Raw genomic sequence first — 20,991 nt, forward strand, 5'->3', positions numbered from 1 at the left:
ATTCGTGACATATCGAGATTGATTCATTTCATCGAATTTGCATAGTTCTAACCAACTATCAAACGACCTGCTAGTTTTTAAATGGATAGAACTTAAATAGAGGTGCATAAAGTGGCTATCTGATGTAATTCCTACCAAGAAAATGCAACTCACAAACTTGGGCTGTTGAGTTGAGTTGTTAGCCCATGTAAAGCCCAATTAAGATGGCCCAACATACATGAGTTTCACTTATGGTTTTGGGCCTTTTTTGTTCTATTTCAATCTATTACATTAGTAGCCGCCTGATCTTTCTTCTTCTTTTTTCCCACTTAGTTAAAGAAATAGCCATAATCTAGTCAACTTTATTAATTTCTTTTTGCAATAAACATTTAATAAATTGTAACTGGAAAGACTTATTATTGTTTTCACCAAAAAGTAGTGATATGGATAGTCATTCAAGTTATAGAAATGATTCGTTAAAAATAATTTTATTTATTTTGTATACATGAAAAATACTAGAAAATGACATTAATAATTCCTTGAGTTTGTGAGTAGGTTTAAAATTATCCTATAAATATACCTTTGTGCATATTAGAACCTTAAATTTATCAAAACCAAGCATTTCTAATAAGGTCTGAATCTTTCATCTCATCGAGGATATGACCCTGATAAGAGAGCAACGAAAATTAGGATAGATAATTAGTAAGTAATAGAATGATTTTCCTCTTCCCAGTGGTAAAGCATGGTTCTAAGGGGCGGAGCCACCTTGAGTTCAGGGGTTCATCTGAATCCCCTTCGGCGGAAAATTATACTATTTATACATTGTTAAAATACTTTTTTTATGTATATATTAGATGTCGAACCTCCTTCGGCTAGTTTGTATATCCACTCTTCAGATTTTGAACCCCTTTAATAAAAATCTTGGTTCCACCACTAATTCTAGCCATAACATTTGCCTGCTCCCTTATTAGTAGTATTACTATTATGCATTATTTTATTCTTTAATTTTATACTAATGTTGTTACTTTTACTTTGGTTATCTTTCCTTTTTTTAACGTTGGTACTTTACTGTCTTCAGATTTCCATCATAGAGTTTTCGTTGTTACTGTCGTTTTCTTTTTTGTATTTTTCATTAAACTAGTCTCGAAAACTATTTTCTTGAGCTGAGGGTCTAATCGGGAACAACCTCTCTATCTCACAAATAGAGATAGAATTTACGTATATCCATCTTTTTCCAAACTTTATTTCTGAAATCATACTGAGTATGTTATTGTTTTCGTATATATTCATAAGATGTAGTTAAAGGAAATTTTACACCAGACAAATGAAGCCCATGTTATCCACTTTTAAGGTTCACAATAAAGAATCTTTTTAGCCCATCCTATGCCATATGCTGTTAATTTTTGTACCTTTCTATTTTTTTATATTAGGAAAGTCTACCTCATATCTTTCTGCAATAAATTCTCTTTAAACCCTTTCTGACACAAGAATTCTCCAAGAAACTACTCAAACTAAAAGAAAAAAGAAAAAGAAAAAAAAAAGAGGAAGTTACGTGAACTAAATTTTCGTTATGCGTGGGGTTTCAGAAAAGTCGGACCATAAGAGTTTATTATACAGAACGTTATTCTTCATTTTTTTAATAAAAAAATATTTCCATCCTAAAACTCGTGACCTCATGATCAATAGGAGTACCTTTAACAAAAAGCAAGAAGAAGAAGATAAATAAGAAACAAAGAACTAAAATGAAAACTAAAAGATTGAGTCTTTTACTTCTTCTGAATTAATCAGTATTCCTACTAACAGAAATCAACAAAGAACTCACAAAGTTGAAGTCTTGCAAAAGTAAAATTTTCATTTACAATTCCATAATCAAACACCTTATAAATCATAATAGCCATAACCATTTCCTATATTGCTCGAACTCATCAAAAATACTATTAGATCTCTGTCGAATCCTTCAAAAACATGACTACTCTTTGGAAAAAATCAACAGACACCCAACGATATTTTTGAAAAGTCTCGACAAATGAGCAACATAAACCATTCTTATCTTCTTCAACAAAAAAAGAAGGTCAAGAAGATAAACAAACAAAGAACTCAAAAAGTTAGAAGTCTTGAAAAGTAAAATTTTCATTTACAATTTCATAATCAAACACCTTATAAATCATAATAGCCATGAACATTTCCTATATTGCTCGAACTCATCAAAAATATTGTCACACCTTTGTCGAATCCTTCAAATTTATCACTACTCCAACGATATTTTTGAAAAGTCTGAGCAAGTGAGCAACATAAACCATTCCTATCTTCTTCAACAAAAAGGAAGAAGAAGATCAAGAAGATAAACAAACAAAGAACTAAAAAATGAAACTTAATAATTAAAGATTAGTTTTTTTTGTGAATTAATCAGGACTCTTAGTAGCACAAATCATCAAAGAAAATCCATCTTTTTCTTCTTCTTCTTCATTTTGCTCCAAATTCTTCTCTTGATCAAACCACAACCTACTATCCAATCCACTTCTTGTCCTAAACATAAACATTGCACATCCAGATTTTGGATTACACAACCAATCATGAACATCCCACATAAAATCCACAACCAATCCATCTAAAAATATCGTTTGATTTCCGCGAAAATTCCATTGTAATCTCTTCACTTGTATCACACTCTTCTTATCAATCGATACAAACAACATTGAAGATGAATTCTTGATCAAAATGTCATGACATTTTCCATTTTCACTAAACTTACCCTTAGTAACCAAAACAGAACTACTTGAAAAATGTTCATTTCTTGAAACCAATCCAAATCTTGAAAATTTATCATCAAGATTCAATTTTTTTAACTCAAACTCATGCCCCATGTCACCAAGAATCAACCCCACCTCACAATTCACTAATATCTTCACAAAGAACCCGTTGATCGGTTCTGGACCTCCTTCATACTTCGCGTTAGAAAGATCCCAATAAACGTCGAATCTTGAAGAATACAATTCAATTGTTTGTGAACCTTTTGACTTGTCTAATATTGTAACTACTTTCTTGAAATTTTTTGTGTATTTTTCACTTATACTGATTGAAAATACATGTTGTAATAAACAACACCATGTAATTTTAATCAAGAATTGCTTCTCTATTGATGAAATTTTCACTTTGTAAATACATGTAACAACATTTTGTAGTGAAGGAATGTTATATACTACTTGATTTGATGGATTTGAACAATATGAATTTGTTACTTTTATAGCATGCTCATTGTAACAACTTGCTATATTTCTCATTCTTGATCAAAAAAAAAAAATCCCCAAAAAAAAAAGGAAGAAAAGGGGTGTTTCTTTAAGTGTTTGATTTTTTTGGGACTATACTTTGCTTTTGTAGAAAGGAAATAATGGAAGATGAAGAGTGGTTTTTGATAGGTTCTTTTCTTGTATAAACAGTTTAGTTTATAACTTGAAGGAGTTGTTTTAATATGTAACAATAAGAGAGAAAATTGAGGTTTTTGGCCAGGTCATAGGCCAATTAATAAGGGATTCTCTGACCTGAACAATTCTAATAAATATATACTAATACACCTAGTATTTCGATATTTGTATTAAGATTCGATTAAAACTGAAGAAAGTTTCACGTTTGATCAGGGTAAAGCGTTATGTTGATTTTTTTTTGGTTTTCCACGTGGTGTTTGATATCTATATAGAGGTTCGACTAAATACGGAGTCGCACTTGAAAAGTTTCACATAGAGATGGTAACGCAAATGGGCGGTAAGATGGACTGGATTAATAAATGAGTAGGTTATTGATCCATCCAAAAGTTATATGGATTAAAATGTGAATCCAAACTCAAAGTTTGATAGGTTGAACTAATAAATGAGCGGATCAATAATCAGCCCAGACGTCATGCTTGAGCGGTTGGTGGTTATGATTTCATGAACTAATTTTATCACGTCTAATCCAAATTGAGAGTAAATGCTCCTTGACAAAGAAAACTCCATGCCCAAAAATTTGAACTTGTAACATTTGGTTAAGGATAACAGAATACTTACTATTTATCATTTCACTGCAATCCTCGATAATTATATACATTTAAGTTATATGTAGTAACAATTTTTTTTACACGACTAATGTAATTTACCTTGTTATATAACATACAACTTGTCATTATAAAAAATCAAAATTAAGTAAGTTATTTACACCATCAATGTGAAGAATTTTTATACCATCATATTACTTCTAGCTATTGTAGTACAATATATAACACGTCTTATTTTTAAGACTATAAATCTCACATTTAAGAAAGATTTGATGTTTATTTAAGTAATTTGATAGTGTAAAATTTATTTATATTAACGATATATATAATTGTAATTACTTGTGATGACTTAATTTCATTAATGTTGTTTGCATTGTCTCTACACAAACTCTAATTTTTTTAATTAAAAGTCAGAAGAATAGAAGGACCTTATTAATTTCAAAGGATTTCTTTAATTAAAGAGTACTACTACAAATTTCAGTGACAGTTCATCTGTTTTTTTCCAAAAAATATATTTAGAAAAAATTGTTAAGTTGACTTGATCTGATTCTACAGAAATAAAAAATAAAATGTTAGGTGTTGTACTTTATTCTTTATATTAATTATTATTGTGCTTAATTTGTCCTTTTCTGTGTGCTAATGTCAACTTCTGAAAAAAACAAAACATTTATATTTATAGTTTATTTATTATATTTCTATTGGAAACCTTTACTGGTTACATGTGATCATCCTCTTTTTTTTTTCATTAATAAACATGTCATTGAGATAATTCAGTTGCTTTAGAGGGTGATCATCTGGAGTTAATTTTTCCTCAACGTCTTCTAAGTCAAGTCTGTTTGCAGGACTATTATACAGAGGGGATGTGATTTACCCAATGTACATAAAGTGTTCACCATAGACGGCTCACCAGAAAGACAGATTGTAACAGAAATTGTAATGACTACGGATTATCTTGAAGTTCGAAAAATAATACTCCCTCTGTCCCTAATTACGTGTCCACTTTTCCTTTTATAGTTGTCCCTAATTACTTGTCTATTTTGACAAATCAAGAAAGAACAATTTTTTTTTACCTATTATACCCTCAATTAAATGATTAATTACTTTGAAAAATGTAGAACTTTTCATCCACTTCATAATTAATAGGGATAAAATAGTAAACTCACTATGTCATTAATTGTTTTCATAATAGGTGTGTCAATTCAAAAGTGAACAAGTAATTAGAGAAATAGGGAGTATAAGGTAATTTTGTTCCCCATATTGTACAACTGTTGATGATAAAAACAAAAAAAATGTGATGTTGAGAGATGGGCCCTGTAATTAATTTAGTCAGAAGGAACCACCAATTACAAATCATATTTATATACTTGTGCCGACTATTTTAATTTAATTTTTATGAATCGATCGAATTAAAAGAATTTACATTATGAGATCGTTTATTAATGATTGCAAGTAAATTTTATGATTAGTACTAATTGATAATTTGATAAAAATAACGATAGTGACTAATATGCATTACAAGTTAAACTAAATTGATATGTTATTCTAAAAAAAAAAGTTACTATTGTAGTTCGTATAATTTATATCGAATTGCCTTCACATCCTAATATTCCTAACAATATTTGCCTTCACAGTAAATTGCAACTTCAATCCTCCCTTGCATCCTAACATTACTAACAATATTTTCCTTCATACTAAACGTACAATAAATTACGACTTCAATTATATAATCTATAAATTTTAAATTTTGAATTTACCTTTAATTTCTATTTAAAAGGATAAGGGATTTCTTTATCACTAAATCAATCTCAAAACTCAATTACTAATTAATTAAGATGGCCCATTCAAAGCAAAATTTTATATATATATATATATATATATATTATGAAATGAAACTTTGAAATTTTATCCAATAAAAAAAGTGCAGTTGAGAACATTAAATTTTGTGAAAATGAAAGAACATTGAAGAGTAGACTAAAGAATGGTTCTCTTGAGCTTGTGTCTTTTTCCAAACAAACACTCAACAGACATAAAAACAGCTATAATAATTATTATTATTATTCTTTTTTCTACTATATTAAAAAAGCACAAAACCTATTAAATACAAAATATCAAAGTATGAAATGTTGGTGTATGGGCTTATGTTTTTTTCAATAATAAGAACATCATCATTTATTTTATATGTTTTGATTTGATTGAATACAAGTGTTAAAGAGAAAAATAAAGATTTTTGAAATTTGAGATTTTAAATATGTCATGAGGTTTTTTGTGAACGATTATAAAGTAAAGTTTATTACTTAAACGGTCATTGAATTATTGGAAATAAATGAACATAGTAACTTTTTTCTTTTGTATAAAAAAAATCACTTATCTTATGATATTATGCCTAAAAGATCAATCAAATCGGAATTCAACCACTTTCAATGACGTGTGTTAGGATCAAATGTTTACCATCATGCCAAAAACTATAACTGATTGCAAAGACACAATTTTATTTCTTAACTAAATCCACCAAGCAAGCGTCATATTCGATCAGACTCCGTTCTGGATTACCTTATCCTTTATTGGTGAGGGACTGCAGTAATGATATGTCTCATTGCATAGAAGTAGAATGTTTCATTGTAACATTAAGAAGGGACAAGTTTAGAGGGCCACTAACGTGATATCCATTATTACAATTTACAACATTTTAGCATATAGTTTGCATCGACAGTATCAATCTTCACTATTTGTTATATTTGTGGCCATAATATTTCAGTCGGAGAATTTGATAGCTTTGATTTAGATAATGTAAAGAAGTTTAGTTAACACATATAAATAATACATTCCTAATCGAGTATGACAATATATATTGATCATGGGATGCCAATTTTAACATTGATTGTCAACCTATCGTAATCGTCTTCCTTATATGGATTTGTAACCAATAATGTAAGCAAACACATATAGAGAGTTGTTATTCATGTTGGGCGAAAAACAACCCAAAAATAATTTAGCAATCATCACCTAAGTAAACTTGAAGAAGGAGAACATTTAAGGCCTTAGTTAGACTTTTCAAAAATATTATCACACTCGTATTAGATCCTTCAAAAATACACTATTTTTGAAGGATCCAACACACACCCGCGAGCAACACAGATTAGGACAACAAGAGAATTCATATAAATAAATTATCAAATTTCAATGTAGTCAATGGTCTAATTATTCTTTGCTTGTTTCATGTCCAAAAGAATTCCACTTGCCCAAATATTTAAATTACATTTTTTTATTATCATTAAGAAAATTTATTTAAATGGCTTTGATTAATGAGATAGAGTATTTATTAGGGTTAGAGTAGAAAACAGACAGCCCTATCCTGCCAACTCACCAATTTCTCTTAAAATAAATCAATTTGAAACAAAAAATAATAATTCCAAAAATGGAATTAAAGACTGAAATTCTTTAGAAATATAATACAAAAAGTGAGACTTCAAAAATATCCACAATTCTATCCACTAGTACTGCAGTGAAACTATCTCTATAACAATATCGTTCGTTTTGAAAACTTTTTATTGCTATAAAAATTGTTTGATATACAATTATAATAATATTCGGCTATTATAGGTTAAAAAACCCATAAAATCAAAATTTTCATTTTTTTTAAATATTATGCACGTAAGAATTTTAATGTAGCTTAATTAATCACATTTCTTAATGATAAAAATTTATATTCATATAATATTCTTTGTCATATAATAATAAAGTATCAAAATATTTGATCGGTATTTCTAAAGCTATTATCGGTGATCTTACATAGAGATAAAATATAACATAAAAAATCAGTTTCGTGAAAAATTTAATTGTTATAATAAAGTGTTGTTATATAAAAATGTTATAGAAAGACCTGTTCCGACAGACTTTTCGTTGGAAATTTATGTGTTTCAAGTAGTGATTCCATTAAAGAAAATATTTTCCCTAATAAAAAAAAAAGCTAATAAAATAGAAGTGTAGGGTAACTGACTCGAACATCATTATTTGCGAGAAGAATTGTTTCTAATCAAAATATATTGATATTTTATTTAATAATAAATTTGAAACAATCATCAAGGTACCTATAAGAAAATAAAAATTATTGACAGCTACTATTACCAAAACAATAAAATTAATAGTGTGAATTTCAGATTGTTACACAACCAACTAGTCCTGCAAGATAATTAAGATCCATGTGTTTATTAAACATCATTAATTAGATTAGTACCTATTTGTTGCATATATTATTGTTGGCCATAAAATATTCATCATTCCATTTATTATAAGTATATAACTAATAATTATTATATTCATAAATTGACTAATCAATGTAAAAAGATTCTTTTCTTTTCTCAATTAATATCTGGTATTCATATTGGGTCGACTGAATTCGAATTCACACATTGTAGGATTTATTTTTGGGAACGGTGCTTCCAATGGAATTCTTTTTCCATTCCAAAATGGATCAAATCCAATACCACTAATCAAAATGAAGAAATTTCAACCATCCCGCCACAACTCAAATTAGTCGTTAAACTTCTTTTTCATCAACCTACAAGTAGGTTGTCTGTAGTTAAATATCTTTACTAAGAAATATTGATTAACGGCAACGATATCTATGCCATAAGCAACAAAGTCTATACAATTAAATTTGTAAATAATATACAACTTGGTGATAAAGAAATTAGGAAATTGTACTACCAGTGGAAAATTTTCAGCTAGAACAAAATTCAGATTTTTTATTTTAAAAATTTCTATATTATGAATATTCATCATAAAGTTGACTAATTTATGATGATTTTAAGCCGATAGTAAGGTTTATTGCAACCATTCTTTCTTTATTCAGGCTTAAGACCAATGATGTGTAAGCTATGCAAATTAGCTCAAACACAAAGCTCACTGATGCCGACATTTCACCCCATCGTTTTTCTGAAGGACTCTCGATTCAAAAGGGAACCATCCAACATAGAAAAGAAACAACAAAATAGCAAGAAACAAAACCATCTTTGCAACTATATATTAAGAAGTATATAAGCTAAGTAATAACAACAATTAATAACATATCAAGTGTAATCTCACAAGTATGGTTTGAGCAGGGTAGAACGTATACAATCTTTGTCCCAACCTTTTTGAGGTAGAAAGTGTTTCCGATGGACCCTCAACACAAAAAAGAAAGTATTCGACGCAGTATTATAAGAAAAATGATAACAAAAATAGCAAGATATAAAACAATCTCTATATCAATATTGGTTATTAAATTTGGCATGGTAAAGTTATTAAATGTATGTGTATTTATGTGAGAATAAATTAATAAAGTGGTGAAATATATGCAATAAAGTAAAGTTCTTGTATAATAATGGAGAATATAGGCTACTTTGTAAATTCAACTAATGCCATTAAGAGGAAAAACAAGGAAATGCAGCGAAAATCATTAACTAAGTATAAAACGCATTCACTAAATGCGAGTAATGCATAAAATTTGAAATTTTCAAAGATGTACGGTCCAACATAAATATTACGTTATGTTTTTCAATATATAATATCGGGTAATGCTAAATGGCCAAAAATTCAAAAAGTTTATAATATCTTTTTCATTTTAAAATAAACTGATCTTTTTACCATTTTTAAAATTAAAATGTATTAAAGTTAAAAGGGTAAAAATGTTCAAAAAGGTAAAATAACATAGTGTGAAATATGTTATTTTACCATTCTGGCCAAATTTTATGGCCAAAAGGATTTTTCCATATAATATTATACAATATTATATCTTGGGAAATTCATATTATTTTACTAGATAATATATAAATTCTCTTGACATAATTATTTTTTTGGCTTCATACCAAGCACACCCTTTATGTATAATATTATATGTATAACCATGTATAACAAGTATATAATATCTATATATCAGTTAAAATAAATAAATAAAATTCCTTTTATACTACACAACAACGCACAAATCCCTTTTATAACCATATATAACAAGTATATATAATATAAATACCATTACCTTTTGTTTGGAATTGAAGGAAATTAAGAAAAGGAAGGAAAATGAATGAGAAAGTTAAAGAAAAAAAAAGGTTTTATTTCCTCTATTCCGATTTATAACATTTTCTGATGCATGGTGAAATACTGAAATTTTAATTCAATCTGATGCATTGAGTAGAAAATATATTAAAAATATATTTTAGTACCTTTTATTTAATTTTTGTATAGTATTGACATGAGATGAGTTTATAAATCGTGTAATATATGGTACCCAAATCAAGAAAGAAGGGAGCAAAACTTTGCTTTCAAAAGAATTTTCATTCAATAATAATAATTCATCAGTATGAGGAATTTGGTCCATTTGTAATACTATTTGTCTTACATTTTTTTCAAAATAAAAAATAAAAAAGTGCATTGAAGCCTTTATTTATAAAAAAAAAGAATTCTTGATTATGACTTTGTGTACAATATATTTATAGCATGCATCTGACAGAAAAAAATAATCATGCTAACAAAGCATAATGAACTAATTGGAGTAACTACCAAGATATCAAAATTATTTTTTCTCAACATACCTGACTCAAAAAATCCATTCCATCTTCATGTTATGTTGCTTATATAAAAAATCTTGTCGCACCTATATAAATTCGATAAAATTTAGGTGTGGATATGAGATACGATAGTAAATTTGATCAATTTAACTTGGGTGTGATTTGACTATACATCTATGATCAAGAAGTAATTTAATTTAATTTAGGTTTATATCATATATATTAACGTAAAGTACTAGAATATTTTGCTATCATATGAGAAAATAACTTATAATTGAAAAAAATATGAAGTGTTTACATAAAAATTTCATTATGCTATCTTTAATTTAATTTAACTTCAATTGATTGTCAAAAATATACCTATATAAATTGTAAAATACGTATTTCAAGTTTGACTTGAAATGACTTCAGACATATGTGATTGAAGTTTCAAAAAATTGCATCTGAAGTACTAGCAAACTCCGAACAAGTTAAATGGAGGCGATCAAATAGAATGCCCCGTAAAAATCTAATTATCATCAAACAATTCAAAATTTCTAGACTTTTGTAAAACAAGTCCAATAAAAATACATTTTGATTTCGAAGGGGAGGAATTGACCTTTCATAACACTTATTCAGTCGTACTAGCATGACCCCATTAATTAATTTTTTATCAGAGCTTAAGGAAAGAGACAAAATATTGAGGCAAATCTAGCTCTCCGACAAGCTAAAACACGAGTGGAGGCTATCAATCCGATTTCAAAACTAGTTGGTACATTCGAATAATGATAATAAAAAAGTTTTTCGGGTTTTCTATTGTTTTGTATACATGGGCCATGACAGCCCAAATGGATGAGGCCCATTAGAGAAGCCTAAATTAATGGGCGGCAAAATCTTATCTAAACAGCCCATTTCAGAAGCCTCTTACATGTTCGATGAAATGCCTCAAAGAGAGTAAATTATCCAAGTTCTTGATCAATCAACATTCTTGGTTAATGGGAATCTTCAATTTGGTGTTATAGTTTAGTATAAAGATTGAAAATGGAGAAAATAATGGTGTTGCAGTGTAATTCATCTTCTCCATTTACGCAGCTATGGCCAACTACAGTTACAGCTACGGCTTATACCTGCAGTTTTAGCTGCTCTAATGTTGTTTCTTTCAGATTTCCAAGAAGAATTAACATGGGTTTTCGTTCTTTTCAAGAAATTTCTAGAAGGAATAGTGTAGTTAACTTAAGAAAAGCTAATTTTTGGGAAGATCCTGATGATGGTAGTGATAGTGAAGAAGAAGAGGAGAGTGAAATGGAAGAAGAAGAAGAAGAAGAGGAGGAAGATATGGATGTTGAGAGTAGCTTTGAATATGAAGAAAATAAAGCTATGGCCAATTCTACAAATGGTTTGTCTAACAGGGAAGATGAGTTTGTGAAAGGTACTTCCTTTTTCCTGTTTTCAACTTGAAAAGTGATAGTTTATTCAATAACAACATAAGCAGGGTAATTCCACAAGGTGGGTATGGGGAGGATAGAGTATATGTAAACGTTTAGATTAGAAAACATGGAAACTAAATCATAGAAATTTTATATATATTGGGAAGCTAGTTATAGTAGAGATAGGAGCATGGATGGTTCGAGCAAATAATGTTAATAAGTTGTGTAGCAAAGTTTCTTTCTTGATTTAGGTCTGTACCCCAAGACCTCTTGTCAGTGCGAAGCTGGGATTTTTACAAAGGATTTCAAAATATGAAGAAGTTAATACATGAAGAAGTCAATAGGATTCAACATCTAGTAATATTAACCTTCCGTCAAAGGGGGGTTCGGATGACCCCCTTGTAGCCACGTGGCTCCGCCCCTGCCTCTAGTGATTGTCATTCTAGGAAAGTGTCTGATATATTTTGAATCTCTAGTATCTGTTGTAGTTGTTCGGAAAGCAGGGCGGATGTAGTGTATATGTTATGGGTTCGTCCAATACCAGTAGTTTTGATTCAGAATTCAGACATATGATTAATTTTGAACCTAGTAAATTAGATGAACCATGTTAGAATTCCAACCTCGCACCCATAAAGTTCAAATCCCGAATCCATCTCTGATTCTGTAGGTTCAATTAGCTGCCCCCACTCTCCCCCAAAAGAAGTTCATTATGCTGGGAAGTGAAAGATAAAAGTATTAATATCTACTTTTTGTTTTTATTTCAATAATTGAACAGCTTTTGAGCCCAGAGATATACTATTATTACAAAACGAGGAAACTGAATCCTAGAGATATTCTGTTTGGGAAACTAGAGTAGAAATTGAAGAATGGATGGTTCCAGTGAATGATGCTAATAAGTTGTGTTGCATAATTCATCTGCAATTTTTTTGGTAACAAGCTTAAGTTGGCAGGAGCTCTAGTGCATCAATTCAGCTTATCTTTTGAAAACCTGATTAGTTTCTTTTTTCCTTGTGATGAAGTATCTCGTGTCTTTTGGATCTGTAGAATCTGTTCTAGTTGTCTCGAATGTTTCACGTATAGTTGTCTGATACCTTTCGAATCTCAAATATCTGAAACTAGCATGTTCTTTTTGTTTTTCAGAGGTTGAACAGCTTTTGAGCCCAGAGGAAAGGGAAATTTTGTATCGCAATCAAACTCTAGAGCTGGATAAGATATCAACTGTAAGTTCCAAGGAGATTCAACTGCTTCTTTCATGTTAACATTCTTCTCTGATAAATAGATTAGTTTGCAAGCTACAGACTTGCTATTCGTACCGTCTTAGATACTACCTACAGTCTTTAGAGACCAAAATCCACATTATTCAAAAGAATCTATGGATATGCTAGTATAATCGCGTATTCTTTTGCTGGTTTCTGGAGCAAGTCCTGATACTCTCGAACGTGCTTCTACTCCAGGAAAAATGGAACCCTCTTCACACTTTTGCACTAGCAGGGCAGATACGATTTATGGATAGACTTCTAGAGGAGGGTCTTGATATTGATGCCGTTGACAAGGTATTTACTATATCCATAATATAGATGGTGTTGATTAACGTTCAATACTTGTTTGTTCATTGTGTTTGAAGTAGTTATTAAGTTAATTGGTGACAGGAAGGGCAAACAGCTCTTCACCATGCCGTTTTTGGTAAAAAAGAAGCTGTGATCAGTCATCTTCTAAGAAAAGGTGCAAATCCTCAAGTTAGGGATACGGTGAGACAACTTGTTTTTGCTTCTCAACTCCATCAACAACTTGCTTAAAGTTTCATTGCGTTGGGTCGTATTTAGATCTTTTTAATCATGTTAACAGGATGGTGTCACCCCTCTACATTATGCAGTTCAAGTAGGAGCCTTGCAAACGGTTAAAATGTTAATCAAATACAAGGTTGATGTGAATGTTGCTGATAATGTAAGTGGATGTTTTATTTCATTTTCTGACATTTTTGTCGTCTTGTTAGCTTAGCAACGAGTTATTCTTTCTTACAGGTTGGTTGGACGCCACTGCACGTGGCCATGCAAAGCAGAAACAGAGACATAGCAAAAGTTCTTCTTGTCAATGGAGCAGATAAGTACAGAAAGAATAAGGTAAATTTGTGTATAATTGTAACTTGAGCGCGGGACTAGAGTTATTGCTGGTACAATCTTTAAGGGTTAAAATGGTGGAGAACTATGAAAATGGTAGATGGACTATATTTTGAATCTCCTTAGTGGAAATCCCGACTTCACCAATAGATGTGCCATTCCAACTCAAATGGTAGATGAACTATAAAGATTTATTATCCACTATAATCAAAGTGAAAATGTGTATACCATAAAACAAATTACATGAAAGTCAAACCTATATTAGGCTGAACCGAACTACAGTAGTAGTTCGAAAAAATAAATTAGTGCTTCAACAACGATTTCTTCTTCTTCTTTTTTCTCAAACGTCGTCACTGAACCCCATTTATGGGTAGATTCTTGAATTTCAACTATGATTTACACGGCAATAGACACTTCTATCTAGCAGAGGAGCATCTTATAAACTCGCCTTCTAGGAAAGATGGAATTGATGAAGTTACTGAAACAGCACTTCGAATCTATGGCTGTGATCTCATCCAAGAAAGTAGGATTTTGCTCAGATTACCTCAACCTGTAATGGCCACTAGTCAAGTATTACTTCATCGCTTTTTCTGCAAGAAATCATGTGCTCGTTTTAATGTGAATAGTGTTGCAGCTAGTTGTGTTTGGCTTGCATCAAAACTTGAAGAAGTCCGAGAAAAGCAAGGCAGGTGCTTGTTGTTTTCCACAGAATGGAATGTAAGAGAGAAAACTTACCTATAGAACATCTGGATACATCTTTGGAGAAATATATTGATTTGTAAGCAGACCTAATCAGAACAGAGACGCATCTTTTAAAAGAGATGGGTTTCATCTGCCATGTCGAGCATCCTCATAAATTTATATCAAACTACCTTGCAACTCTTGAAACACCTGCAGAATTGAGACAAGAAGCTTCGAATCTTGCAAATGACAGTTTGCGCACAACTCTCTGTGTAAGATTCAAGAGTGAGATTGTGGCATGTGGAGTTGTATATGCTGCAGCCCGTAGATTTCAAGTGACTCTCCCAGAGAATCCTCCTTGGTGGAAGGCATTTGATGCAGACAAGGCTGATATTGATGAAGTTTGCAGAGTTCTCGCTCATCTTTACAGCCTTCCAAAGGCACAATGCATTCCTGTGTGCAAGGAAGGAGACTCCTTTGCTACATCAAACAGATCAAGGGACTCGCCATCGCTTCCTGTATCTAAGGAAGGTTTGTTGGATGTTCCACCAGTGGATGAAGATACTAAGGAAGTTGCTAAGGATGCAGTAACAAAAGCTGCCCTTAATAAGTTAAAAGGACTCAAAGAAGAGCGATGATGACTCTAAAAGCGTGCCTTCAAAAGGGGAGTCAAAAGAAGACCCTGGAAGAGCTGACAATAGAACATATGCTGGTGGAGAAAAGAACAAGGAGAGAGAGAGGGAGAGAGAGAGAGAGAGAGAGGGACAGGGGAAGAGACAGGGAGAGAGAGAGGGACAAGGAAAGACTAAAGTCTCGTGAACGTGATTGGGGAAGGGAATCTGATAGGGAAAGGGAGTGACACGACTTTGAAAGGGACAGACAAAAATCCAAGGAAAGGAATCATCATTCAAGAGACAAAGGTCACTCAGAGAAACCAAAACATCACTCTTCTCGAGATCGTGATTACCACTCTTATTCATCACAGGAGAAGGATCTTCGTAGACACCATTAGCTTGGAGCGGCCTCGCAAAGTGTTACCATGCCAAATATGTTTGTGGTTTTTCTGGAGCATAGCTGCAGCTCTTTGCATATAGCTGAGAGTGCCTTCTTCGTGAAACATTGGTTTTACCTCACATATATATATCATCTAAGGTCTCCTATAATTGAGACATTGGTTTTACCTATTTGGTTTGAGTTCCCCTGAACAATTGACTTACCTTTGCTGTCCAAATTGCTTGTAGACTAAAGCAGGATTGTTAACTTTCTGCACTACAGTTATATACTTACGTAACTGGAAAAAAAATGCATATGCCATAGTTTACTAATACACATTTTCACTTTAGTTTATGACTTAACCATGGTATAGTAGTATGATTTGGTGTAAACACGGGTTGCAGGTAAGATTTTTCTGATTATTTAGGTGGGATGAAAGCGGACTTTTCATAGCGGGGGACTTCTCTTTGCACTACTTATACCCTACCTATGTTTCTTTTTTCTTAAAGATTATGTATGCACACGAAAATTTCATAACTTCTGAACATTTACATTTCACAGGATGGTAAGACACCCCTTGATATTAGCCTTTGCTATGGCAAAGATTTCAAGTCCTATGATCTGGCTAAGTTACTGAAGCTTGTTCCTGCTAATAGAGAGCTGTGATTGGCTTCTACAATTTACGTGCAGTTCTTCCGAAGTCTCAAGAATATTAGAACCGTGATGTTGACATTGACGTCTATTCTTCTGCATTTTTACTCCCAGCAAGAAGAAAACAATCAATTATAGTCTAAGAGGACGTGTTGAGACGGATACATAGAAGCACAATTCAGATAAACTTTCGGACATGGAATCACTAGAATTGTAAAATATTTGGGCATTTGTGTAGTCAGTCTTGTAACAGATTTGTAAAAATAAAACAGAACCTGTTTTCTTATGATATATGTGTCCCAATGCTGATTTTTAGCACATTATATTGAGCAAGTATCAGGTGAATAGGCAAGTCGTGGATTTACTTCTTCGACAACGACATGAAGTCCCACAAATTGGGGTTGGGGAGGGTAGAGTATACGTTCACTTTACCCCTACCTCATGGAGAAGAAGAACCTTGACTCAACTAAAGCAAATCATGGTAATGAAAAGGGAAAAAGGCAGTGAAAACCATTACTTCTATGAAAGTGTCAAATAACTTTTTAAAACATGGATCCTGATATGGCTGTAACATATGATTTACTTGCAAACAAGCATATCAAAAATATTTCAACGCAAGTTAAGTAGTTTGAGATAAATAAGTTACACAGTTTACAGTAGGTACTGCAATCATAATTGTTATCTCATCAAACACTGCCTCTAGCATTTTACTGACCGTGATGTGCTAGACATCGTTTGATCGGTGCTTTGAATAGACGGAGGTTTACTACAAGTACAATAACATCTAAAACAATGTACTTGCTGATTCTAAGGAACAGGTCAATCTCCGCTTGCACAACCTTTACAGCCGCAATGGACACATTCTATAACCTTCTCCTCCCTTAGATGCTGTGGAACTCGGCAGACACAGGTTGTTTGAAAGTTGTGATCCCGCGGTTGCATGCACCTCAAACAGCAGAGACGTTCATAACCAGGCTGTAAATCAAAGGCAAAACCATCAAAATTGTGACAAAGTATACACAACTATGGAACCCCCACCCACACACAGAGGAGAAATGTACTAAACAAGACGCAAACCGGAAATACATTCAGAAACAAGAGATACACATTGACATATGTTCATGCCAGTGCACTAAAAAAAAGTAAAAGGTAACACAAAACTGAAGCAGAGAGGATGAACATACCTTTTTCCATTTCGCAATCAAATTTCGATCAGCATATCCTTGATCCATGCAAAACTCATATAATTCCTTGGAGATCTCTTTCCTCCTGTGAAAGAGATCAAAAATATACCGGCTCTTCTGATGAGCAATTTTGAAAATAGGCCACAAAGCCTCGCATTTTCTTTTGCCATCATGAGGATCATTCTCAGCTGTACCAGCAGTCAAACAACAATAAAATTCATATTGACGTTAGGAGGTGACATCATTTTGACTACATAGAAACAACAAACACAAAAATAGATTTTATGACAATACCTTCCCTCATTTTTGCTTGTAGTTCACTAAGAGTAGGTTCAATCAACTCCCATCCCTCTGGATATTTGACACGGTTTGTTTTTACTTTAGGCATGACCTTAGCTGCACCAAACACACATAAATGCAAGACTTACTTATCAGTGACCTTAACAGAAGAAAATGCATGTAATTGTAAAACATAACTGACAAATTTATCTCAACTTTCGACTTAATCCAGAGAAACGCCACAAAAAATTTTGGTAAATTATAGAAGATGATAGCACAATTGGGTTCCAAAGTACCATTTGACCAACAAAAGCCAAACTGATTTTCTTATGTGATCATGAAACACTACTCAATACATAATCTAGATAAATTACATGAGCAGGCTTTTATGCTCGATGCTTCATGCTTAAATTTCACGCCAATCATGCTGAATTATGTGTTTCAAATTCAAGAAAATTACAATTGAAGGGGAACTTGTTCCCGATGGGAAAGAAGAAACAAGTGCTCATGATTGCAGGTGACATGATAGAAGAAATATATGCTGGCTGATATCTCTTTCAGTTTTTCTTTTGTTTCTTTCCCTTGTTGCCAAATACACAGAGAAAAGACGTTTAACAACTTAGTAAAGAGGCTACAGGGGAGTACAAAGAAAAAATTCTGTGAACTGCAAGCCATTAGTACTCGTAATTAACATGACAATAAGGGAGATTAAAGATAATAAGTTTTGTTTGTAATGATATCCCCTAGGCAAATATGATGACAATATTAAATAAAAACTTTACCAATTAAAAGAATAAAATAAAACAAAATTCTTCACAAAAATATAATGATGACACTTTTATCTTTTGGATTTCTCCACATATTGGCACTATTACACAGTAATAGGTCATAATAAGAATTTTAGCAGTAGTGCCAACAACAACATACCCAATTAATCCCTGTGGGGTCCAGGGATGATAGGATGCACCCTACACTTGTGGGGTAAAGAGGTTGTTTCCGACGGACTCTTGGCTCAAAAGAAAAGTATCCGACGCACGATGATCGTGAGAAAATAAAACAGTAAAATTGCAAAGATACAATACAAGTACATCAACATGTAGTAATACACATTGAAGTATAAGAAACTACGAGATAATTAAATAGTACTACTAAAAAGGAGAGGAAGAGGCTAGCCCGCTACCTCTCCCACAAATTAGCAGCAGTGCCATTAACACAAACTAGCATGTCATGTTGACAAAGTTGGGTGTAGAACAACCTAGCAACCCAACTGGTATCAGAGCAGCTGCAGCGCAGCAGCAACACTAAACTGAAGGGCCTCAGTAAGTGTAGTTTACTTTAGGCTTTGGTCACCCAAGCTTGGGCGTCAGATGTGTGAGGATAGGGAATTCGGTTGGGCAGATAGAATCTTGAAAAAAAAGAAGAGATTAGCCTTAAGGAGCCCAGCAGAAGCTCTTTATAAACTTGGGTTAAAAACCAACAAAAAAACCGAGTGCTTGACAGTGACAACTAAACTGAAATACGAAAAAGAAAAAAAATTACAAACAAAATTGACCATGTATCTCTAATCTTCCAATCTCTTCACATATCTCATCCATCACTTGCAATTGTCTCCATCCCTTATAACCCAATCTTGTTCCACCTCTCTAACTTGTTTATTTATTTAGGCGCATTTCTGGTTCCTACTGCCTCAATTGTTGAGGTTAAACGTCATTGTGGCAGCACAAATATGACATCAAAATAATGAAATATAAAGACACTGATGATAAATATATTGTCTCAACTTTTGCTTCATTTCCTTTTGGAATAGCTATTCTATATTTAGAATACATGACGTTTAGATTTAGTTCTTTTAAATGGTTTTCTTCTTTAGATCACCAAATATGTAGCACCATGGCTTTAGTTTTGTTTTTTCATCAGAAACTTGTATGATATATAGGATTACTCTTTACTTGAACTACGGAAGACCGAGACTACAGTTTTGCACCCAAGGGTGTGACTTAGTGTCGCCCCTTCATAAGAGGTTCTTTGGCAAGGAAAAGTATGCCTTAGAACCTTGATGACGCTCAACACATTTTGAGCCTCGCACCAGGGCTTGTGCCTTTTTCACATTGGCTACACAACCGTAATTGTTTGTGCATTTTTCACTCCAATACTAAATGATCTGTCTCTTAAGAAAAATTAGGGTTTCTCGGTCTTGCAACAGTAACATAATCATGTCCAAAAACTCATAAACCAAATTATACATTAAAATTGCAATTTAGGGTTTCTCTCGGTCTTGCAACAGTAACATAATCACGCCCAAAATATCATAAACCAAATTATACACCAACTTGACAGTAATTGCAATTTAATTTTTTTCACTATAATTTAAATGCAGCAAATAAAACGTTACTTCCGAATTTCAGAAAATTTAAACTAAATTCCTACAACACTATTCTCAAATTCAGCAAACATTGTGTGAGATAATCGAATACAAAGAACTTATTAAAAGCTTACAAATTTAACCAAATATAATCCACTAGAAAGGAAAAGGACACTTTAATTGTTCAAATAACACAAAAGCAACTTACCGGTGTCGAATATTAACTTCCGATCAAACGTAACGACGGTGGCGGTGAAGACGACGGCGTCAGAGGCGGAGGAAGCTCCGGTGAGGTCTGAATCTGGAAACTTCGATTTCTTAAAGTTGATTTTGTTCTTTTGCCAATTCAAGTCGGATCTTGGAGCGGAATACGTGGGTAAACCGAATCCGGATATGATTTGACCCTTTTTAAATAAAGAATAATGTGAATACATATGACTTTTGATCAGTTACTTTTTGTGAATAATATTAGACTCGATTTTTTATATTTGCTAATATATAATTCAATCTTATAAATAAATTATTAAATTATGGTCTAATTTCTATAATAACTTATAAAATCTATATGTTGCTTAACGTTTTATCGAACTCCTTTCGTCTCATTTTATGTGATACTGTTTGACTTGGCACGGTATTTAGGTAAAAAAGGGAAGATTTTTGAAACTTATGATTTAAAACAAGTAAATTATTTCATCAAGAGTAAATGAGAATTAAAAGTTAAAATATTTCTAATTATAGTAAGGTGATATTTTTTTGGGACAGACTAA

At 32.1% G+C, this 20,991-nt stretch overlaps 3 protein-coding genes and 1 pseudogene across 3 annotated transcripts; 2 read left to right on the forward strand and 2 right to left on the reverse strand.

The window, feature by feature from the left end:
- Positions 1-2,237: 2,237 nt before the first annotated feature.
- On the reverse strand, positions 2,238-3,274 carry LOC125824505 (uncharacterized). The gene has a single exon (XM_049503901.1). The coding sequence runs from the start codon at positions 3,258-3,260 to the stop codon at positions 2,382-2,384; it is 879 nt and encodes a 292-aa protein (XP_049359858.1). The 5' UTR covers positions 3,261-3,274; the 3' UTR covers positions 2,238-2,381.
- An 8,184-nt stretch (positions 3,275-11,458) lies between these two features.
- LOC125825492 (ankyrin repeat domain-containing protein EMB506, chloroplastic) lies at positions 11,459-16,516 on the forward strand. The gene is made up of 8 exons (XM_049504820.1): positions 11,459-11,959; positions 13,098-13,177; positions 13,412-13,510; positions 13,607-13,705; positions 13,803-13,901; positions 13,979-14,077; positions 16,310-16,416; positions 16,497-16,516. The coding sequence occupies exons 1-7, from the start codon at positions 11,572-11,574 to the stop codon at positions 16,412-16,414; spliced, it is 969 nt and encodes a 322-aa protein (XP_049360777.1). The 5' UTR covers positions 11,459-11,571; the 3' UTR covers positions 16,415-16,416; positions 16,497-16,516.
- Positions 14,466-16,052, forward strand: LOC125825485 (cyclin-L1-1-like; annotated as a pseudogene).
- A 424-nt stretch (positions 16,517-16,940) lies between the features above and the next one.
- Positions 16,941-18,040, reverse strand: LOC125824069 (protein BUD31 homolog 2). Its single transcript, XM_049503423.1, has 3 exons — positions 17,878-18,040; positions 17,584-17,771; positions 16,941-17,374 (listed from the first exon to the last, which is right to left on the reverse strand). Exons 1-3 carry the CDS (start codon positions 17,969-17,971, stop codon positions 17,219-17,221), a joined length of 438 nt encoding a protein of 145 aa, XP_049359380.1. The 5' UTR covers positions 17,972-18,040; the 3' UTR covers positions 16,941-17,218.
- Positions 18,041-20,991: the final 2,951 nt, after the last annotated feature.

Source organism: Solanum verrucosum, unplaced genomic scaffold (assembly GCF_900185275.1).
Source record: "Solanum verrucosum unplaced genomic scaffold, falcon-dt-bn FXZP01000125.1, whole genome shotgun sequence".
Classification (NCBI taxonomy): Eukaryota; Viridiplantae; Streptophyta; class Magnoliopsida; order Solanales; family Solanaceae; genus Solanum; species Solanum verrucosum.